Here is an 8,378-nt window from a genome sequence, read left to right on the forward strand (position 1 = left end):
GGAGCTAGGTCACTAACTCCAGGTTGGTAAATTCCTGAAGATTTGGGAGGTGGGGCCTGCGGAGGGTGAGATTTTGGGGACAGGAAGGATCTCAGATATGGCAGCCATTTTCTTCAGGCCCTATCTGGCAGTTGATGAGCCTATCTGGAACATCGTATATGGAAAAATCAGGCTTGCATGATACAGTTGTACTGTTTTAAAGGAGTTTTACCCTATTTGCTTCCTTACATACCACTTCCTTGGTGAATGAATGTTCTTGCATTGTAATATGATGATTACTAGTGCAGTCTTTAAATTGTGAAAAGAAGACAAACCATGACAGCTGTTTTAATCAAAATTGTGCAGCTCTTTCTGTGGTTCATTTTTATGTTGAATGTTTTTGTATCAGACCTCAGGAGAATAATCTTTAATTCAATAACAAAGAACAACAATTTATCTGATTCTTATAAGAAATTTTCAAACAATAAAATCTAGGAAAACTTCCAATTTTTTGTGTGCAGAATTTCCTTTGAATTGTCCTGGATAGATAAGATCTGATAGGAAATGCACGATGTAATCCTAAACAGGGTTACACCCTTCTAAGCTGAGAATGTAACTCTGCTTAGGGTGGCATGATTAATCATTATTACATGACCCAAGAGTCACTGTAAATTACACATAAATTCACACTTTACCTTTCAATTAACAGGGTAAATGCATCTTCCAAACAACATTGATACCTTTACTTTATTTGAATGTTATTCTGAAATATGTTCATATGCTCAGTAACAGATTTGTCTTGGGAGGTTGAAGTGATTCTTAGCAGAAAAATGGTTGGAAGGACATTCCCTATCCCCCCTTCTCTTTGACTCAAACTAGCAGCCTCTTGAAGCTGCTTTGCAGTCCCTCTGTTTTTGTGTTAAACAAACCTTTGGGACAAAGCTGCAGAACTGCTTGCTGCTCTAGAAAGCGCAGGGGGAATTACTGTAATGCCAGAGTTTTTTTCTTGTCCATCACATGCCTTTGGCTGCCAGGCTTTCTTTGCATTTGTCCTCATTGCTAAAAAGGAGCAGAAATCACTTAGTAATTTTTTAATGGTGATTACAGCCTATTTCCAGGCATTTGTAGTTGCATAATTCAAAATCTTGAATACAGATTTACATTCTAATAGTCCACAGAACATTAAGATGTTACGGAGTGTTCATAGCACAAACGACATAAACAGGGCAAGCAAGTGCCGCGTGACAGGATTATTCCGTTGCTGAGAAGGAGAGTCATAGCTGCTCCTGAATTTCTTGTGCTGTTTTAAATTCTTGCTGTGGTTCTTTCATTGCACTATCACATTTTCTGTCCTCCATGCTTTTTTAGGAAGCTGTCAAGCAACAGACAGATCCCACCCAGAACATATCCTTGCCTTTGCCATCTACAATTCCTTCTGAAGAAGAGGCAAAAAAGACAAAGTCTAATACACAGGAGGTGTTGCCAAGATCTGGCTCGCTATCACATCCTAGCACTGGTATGAAACTGAGCATTCACAATACTGATATAAATCCCAGCACATGCAATCCCTGAGAACTGAGTTCCACTCTTAGGCAGTGGCTTTCCCCCCACATGCTATCCTTGTTGACAAGTTGGTAAAATGTGGTTTGGATCCTGTTACCGTTAGGTGGATATGTAACTGGTTGACAGACCGCACCCAAAGAGTGCTTGTGAATGGTTCCTCATCCTCTTGGAGATGAGTGACAAATGGAGTGCCTCAAGGATCTGTCCTTGGACCTGTTTTATTCAACATCTTTGATGAAGGAATAGAGGAAATACTTATTAAATTTGCAGATGATACTAAATTGGGAGGGGTTGCAAATACAGTTGAAGACAGAAACAGGATACAGAATGACCTTGACAGGCTGGAAAACTGGGCTAAAACCAATAAAATGAATTTTAATAAGGATAAATGTAAAGTTCTGCATTTAGGTAGGAAAAATCCAATGCATGGTTATAGGATGGGGAAGATTTTTCTTAGTAGTAGTATGTGCGAAAAGGATCTAGGGGTCTTAGTGGACCATACGCTGAACATGAGTCCACAGTGTGATGTGGTGACTAAAAAGGCAAATGCGATGTTGGGCCGTATCAACAGAAGTATAGTGTCCAGATCACATTAAATGATGGTATCACTTTACTTTGCTCTGGTAAAACCTTACCTAGAGTATTGTGTTCAGTTTTGGGCACCACATTTTAAGAAGGATATAGACAAGCTGAAATGGGTCCAGAAGAGGGTGATGAAGATGGTGAGGGGCCTGGAGACCAAGTCCTATGAAGAAAGGTTGAATGAGCTTGGGCATGTTTAGCCTGGAGAGGAGGTGGCTGAGAGGTGATGTGATCACCATCTTCAAGTACTTGAAGGGCTGTCATATAGAGGATGGTGTGGAACTGTTTTCTGTGATCCTGGAAGGTAGGACCAGAACCAATGGGTTGAAATTAAATCAAAAGAGTTTGCGGCTCAACATCAGGAAGAACTTCCTGACTGTTAGAGTGGTTCCTCAGTCGAACCGGCTTCCTCGGGAGGTGGTGGGCTCTCCTTCCTCTGAGGTTTTGAAACAGAGGCTAGATGGCCATCTGACAGCAACAAAGATCCTGTGAATTTAGGGAGAGGTATTTCTGAGTTTCCTGCATTGTGCAGGGGGTTGGACTAGATGACCCTGGAGGTCCTTTCCAACTCTATGATTCTGATTCTATGATCTCTTTCCTTCTGCAACCCCTGTACCCCAGGAAGACAACTCTTGAGGGTAAGAAGACCTTGTAGAAGGGCATTTGATGTGGCATGGGAACTGCAGCTCTGGGTGGTGTGGGTGGAACTGGGAAACACCACCTCTTGCTGCTCATACTAGAACAACATTGGCTCCAAGCCAATATTCCCAGTTTGTATTATGTGTTCATAATGTTGGAGGTTTCTGCACCTTTAAGTCTGACCAGTGCTGCTCTTCGTGGCCTAAGTTGTTCCCCTATCTCATGTCCTTAATGCGAGGGCCACTTCACAGCCTTACATGTTTTAAATGTACACCTACAAACATAAATTATGAATTGGATGAGTGTATTTTTAAATGCATGGATTGTGTAAGCTGACACAAGAGAGGGTTAGGATTGGCTTTTGTTCTTTGGTGAGTGTGTGTTTGGTAGCATATCTAGTGCTACAGCTGCATCATGCATGGAACAGCCCTGAGCATTTGCTCAGATAGTAAAGCAGACCGTACCAATGTTGTTTTTGATTAAATTACTACTCGTAGACTGCAGAATAGCCTTTGTAGCAGATGCAAAGGTATTATTCATAGAACATTTATGACAAGCAGAGTTCTAGGTTTTACTGCAGTTCCCTAATGGCACCTCAGCATGGTAGGAGAATAGTTACGAGGATAAATGGGGAATCATGTTTAACTGCTGGGCACTCAGATGCTAAATTTGAAATATGATTTTTGATTTCTGCACAGTTCAATATTCAGTACCGTTGGAAAAAGAAGATACGAAGCTGTTTAAGAAGGTCTCTCACTCTTCCTCAGATCAGCCATTGTGGATGGAACTTGCCAAAAAGAAAGCTCAAGCTTGGAATGACATGCCCCAGCTGATAAAATAAAATAAGGCAAGCATTTTATACTGGTGGTACTTAGGATACTTTAACACACTACTTTAATTACATTGATGAGAACCAGTTAGTCACAATAAAATCTACAGAGCATCAAAGAGGCTTTAAAACAAGAGAATGAAGAAGAGCTATTGACCACATGTTTATATGCATAGCCCGCTTGAAAGCTATTGTAAAGGCCTGCTTATCTCCTGAAGAAGCCTTAGAAAAGTATTCTCCAGCAGGAGGTATTACTTACTTTCCGCATTTCTTTCTCCCTGTGGTGTGATTTGCCACAGACATGCCTGGAATATTTACAAAAGTTTGTTAACCGTTGTTTTACTAGTTAGTAAATTATCCTCTGTACGTACGTTTTGTGACCACACTAATCTTACAAGCAGTTCCAAACCCAAATGTTAAACAATAAAAACTCTTTATATAGTTCAGTTAGAATTTAATAATACTTCCTCTTTGGAAATGCATGTAAGATAAACTGACCTCAGAACATCAAATACAGAAAGAAGAAAAGCGGGTAGCATTACGCAGCATTTATCTCCATTGTATCAGATTAGTCCCTCAGCCTACTTTATTCATGAGGCCAATTCTGATACTGCTTCAAAAGTACGTGTCAGTGTGCTCCTTCCCCTACCTCCTCAGCACACATTTGTTTGGTGGCAGTGGTGGTTGACTGCAATGCCTGCTCCAAGTGTTTCCATGTTCAGTTCCGAAGTATGCTCTGCATCACGGGGGCAAGAAGGTCCTGCATTTTTTTTTAAAAAAAGAGATCTCTGGTTTGGAGGGGTTATTTGAAGGAGCTCTGGATATTTGAGGGCACTCTCAGTTTCATGACATGTTGTGGTCTGTGGAGGAGAAGCAGCAATTGAACCTGTGGCCTGTAAGATGAAACTGAGTTGACAAAAGAGTCCTTACCCAAGAACTAGGCTGTAATCTAGCTTGTCTTTGTAGCCCTATGTTCCAAAATACTGGGTTCATACCCTAATCTTCTCTACTACTGGAGAACTCTGGCAACATCTGCAATATTGAGGCAAAGCCTTCTAGAGTTTTCATGCTTTAAATTTTGCATTTTTTTAAATGCCCTTCTCCAAGCTCAAACACATCACAGCACAAACTACAGGAAAAATTTGCTAGTACTTGCTTCCCTATCTTTGCAGCTGGAATGGTCAGAGCTCATGAAGGAATACATTTTCACTAGACTCACAGTGTTATCCTAAACAAAGTTATGCCCTTCTAAGTGCATTGAAGTCTTAGGCCTAGAGGCTTATAGGGATGTAACTTTTTAAAAGTTTGCACTGTCATTGTCTGCATTGGTGCTTTTAGAAGCAAAACACTAATCTCTATTAAGGAGAAAAAGAAGACAGCATTTTAAAGTTTCATATTTTGCTTTAAGATGAGACGTTGCAAAATAAAGCAGAAAATCTTACATTGCCTATCTTTAAAGTACAGTAAAGGATCAATTTGTATACAGTGACTTAAAATTGTTTGGGGGAACAGCTTTGATTCTGCCCTCCTGTGTTACAGTTAAACTCTGGGGAGGTGGGTAGGGGTTATTAGTGTATAATATACTATTGAACAATTTTCCAACTGTGGTTCCTTAGTAACCTTGCAATACTTGTTTTTAAAAGACTAGATTCTACGTGAGAGAATACACAACAGACACACACAAACACACTACTGTTGTGATTTCTTTCACTATATTTTGAAGGTGTGACATGTGGTGTCCTGTAGTTTTGCAGAGAGGCAGTAGAACAGTGGCAGGCTGTAAGCTTCATGTGCATAAGGTTTGAGAGTCCACTGAGCAGCGTTTCCCATTCATAGGAGCAGCTTCTCACTTTGGAAGACAAAACTTGTGTCTGCCCTGTGTATCTGCAACAAAAGCCTTTTAGTATAGACCAAAATTTTAAACATCTCAAATTCAGGATGTAGATTATATTTCAAGCTGATTCTGTAGTATTCCTGTCAGCCAGAGCTGAAGGAAGCTTAACTCTAAAAAATGATGTGCCCCTTCGGGCGGGTGTGTTTGTGCACTGAACATGTCTGATTTCAGTATTGAGTGCCTATATTGAAGGCACACATGAAATGTGTGCTTTGATGATTTTCAGCAACACACCTTTTATTACATGCCACTGGATATGGTTCTACTGGTGTTATACACACCAAAAAAACCCCTCCACATTCTGGCAAAATCAGCAAAAGCACTTATTTTCAAACAGCACACAGACTTCCAGGAAATGAAGCACACATTCAAAGATCCCCCTTTTTCTGACTGTTATTCACAGACTTGTTTATAGTTAACAAATACTGGGCTTCATTTCAAATTTAGAACAACATTGGTGCAAAACTGTTGCATCGTCCAGATGTTTGGCAAACCAGATCTGCAGTAGACTGTACTACTGGGGAAAGTATCTTACATTTTACATTTATTGCAGGGTAAGAATGTCTAAGACATTTTAATTGCCTTGTAATTGGATTGTGCTTTTCATGTTAAAAAGCAATACAGTGCCCTGTTTTAATTGTCTAGTAATTGCAGCAACTGCTTCTGTGTACTTTATTCGGTTTACAGAAAGAAATGCAAAGCACTGGTTAGGCCTAGGCTATGCTCTGTACAGTAAGTAACTGCTAGTTAAATTGCAACAAAACTAATGAAAGTGAAAAGGAGGAAGGATTTTGTTTTTCCCTGATGTCTAGTAAAAGTGATGGTGTATTAAACAGCCTGTGAATGCAAGACCAGATTTGGACCAGCAACATTTCTGACTTTAAATAACCCATACTCTGTACAATTTAATAACCTGTTTTTAGAAAGATTTTTTAACATTTTGTAGATTTTGAGGCATCATTTACAGGTTTGCTTAATGTAATCTACCTCCTCCTAACTTGCATTTCTGTAACATGCTGAAATATTCCTAAGTATGCTGTTTGGAAGTAAATCCTGTTCAGTTCAATGGAGTTTACTTCATGGCAAGTATGTTTAGGACTGCAGCCTAAGTTTTTAGTCTCCACTAAATGATTTTTAATGTTGTATAGAGAATTGTAATAAACTCAAGAATTTAGAATATCTTGTTTGGGCATTACTTACTATAAGATGTTGGGTTGACAGATATTAGACGCCATCCACAGATGTTAAATGTGATTGAATTCTAGCAAAACCAATTTGTATGTTTACATTATGCTGAAAACTCCCTCCCCCCTTGCACCTTCAGGAAACTCCTTGCAAGTTAATGCAAGGCTGAAAGTCAGCGTGCAACTGATGTAGATTTTACACACGCTATAGTGCTTAATGTACTATAATACAGTGCTTAATGTACTATAATGTGTGTGTGAAATCTGTATTAGACGGTCTGTCTAACACAGTTTCAGTTTCACACTGATTTTCTGCCTTGCATTGCCTTCCGTGTACTCACAAATGAAGGCTTGACTCCAAGTAATATGGAAATGGTATTGATTGGCCTGCTTGTTCTAGGGATGGTGGCTTGCCTGGCCTACTGTCTTTTTCTCATGGGCATGTTTACAGTTTGGGATATTCTGTGATTCAAGTTTGCTCCTGGATGCCCAGGTGACATCAGGGAGCAGGACTACCGTTGGAGACCAGAGACCAGACCACTTTTCTCACAGGTTGCTGATCTCACATTGCAGCGTACTTATATGAAAAACAGATCCAGAAATTAAAGCTGGTGCAGAATCTTTAATAGATTATATCATTTCAGAGATTCCATGCCTGCATTGGCTGTTATTTCATGTCTGAAACAGACACTGACCTTTAAAGATCTATATGATCTTCTAAGTGCATGCACACAGACATGCAGCACACACACAAAATACAAAAATACCCCCCAAAAGATATAAGCTTTCATGTGCACGCATCTGAAGAAGTGTGCATGCATACAAAAGTTTTTACTTTGAATGAAACTTTGTTGGTCTTAAAGGTGCCACTGGACTCAAACTTCGTTATGAAAAAAATTAAGTCTATCCAATGACCTACAGCCTGCTTTTCTGCAAGTTCACTCAAAAATAACTCCATTGTGTTCCATAGAAGTTGCCCCCATGTAAGTGCATACAACTAAAGCCCAAAGGTAGAGAAGCCTTATACATATATGTTTGTAGTCAGTGTTGATTGTTTCCATTAGTCCCTGATAGGAACAAATTTAGTGAGATTCTACCTTACGGATTTTTTCTTCCTTTCAGATTTATAAATGCTCTTTGGATACATTAAATAAATATTTCATGTTATGCCATTCTGTGTGCAAGCACAAAAAATTATGTGTTTTCTGAAAGCACCTTACATAGCCTTCTTCACTGTAGTACCTTTCAGTGCCTGTTTTACTTAAATTTTCCAGTACCCTATGTACATTGGCTCAATTCCCAGCACACCTACCTGTGAGTTGCTGAAAAGAGCTTAAGTGGAGGTCATCCAGGAAAATGTTAGCCTGTTTCCTTTTCTCAGGAACAACTATTCATAGAAGTAGTGATTCAGTAAGGGTCCATGGAAAATTTATTCGTGGCAAAGCAAATATGGAAACTAGATGTCTTCATTTGGATTTGCATTTTCAATATTCTTCATTATAGATCTACTTCTGCTTTTTAAATTAGAAAATGGGATTCCATACTGGTTGTGTTTACTTTGTCTTTATATAAGTCATTTGTTTTTGCAGTAGGTAATTTCTGTCATGAATTCTAATGAAATATGTCCTCCTGCTAGGTTGCTGAAACCACCCAATGATAGCTTTTTACTGAGGAATGATGTGCATATCAGTCTGGGAAATCAGCTGAA

General features: G+C 39.3%; 1 protein-coding gene across 3 annotated transcripts in view; it reads left to right on the top strand.

The window, feature by feature from the left end:
* The window catches only part of CRACDL (CRACD like), an 86,505-nt gene extending 79,842 nt beyond the window's left edge, over positions 1 to 6,663 (top strand). For all 3 annotated transcript variants that reach the window (XM_060233843.1, XM_060233845.1, XM_060233846.1), the window contains exons 10-11: positions 1,348 to 1,495; positions 3,462 to 6,663. In XM_060233843.1, the coding sequence (XP_060089826.1) occupies positions 1,348 to 1,495; positions 3,462 to 3,604 (291 nt within the window). In that variant the 3' untranslated portion in view covers positions 3,605 to 6,663. The remainder of the gene's footprint in view (positions 1 to 1,347; positions 1,496 to 3,461) is intronic.
* Positions 6,664 to 8,378: the final 1,715 nt, after the last annotated feature.

This window comes from Heteronotia binoei, chromosome 3 (assembly GCF_032191835.1).
Source record: "Heteronotia binoei isolate CCM8104 ecotype False Entrance Well chromosome 3, APGP_CSIRO_Hbin_v1, whole genome shotgun sequence".
Taxonomy (NCBI): domain Eukaryota; kingdom Metazoa; phylum Chordata; class Lepidosauria; order Squamata; family Gekkonidae; genus Heteronotia; species Heteronotia binoei.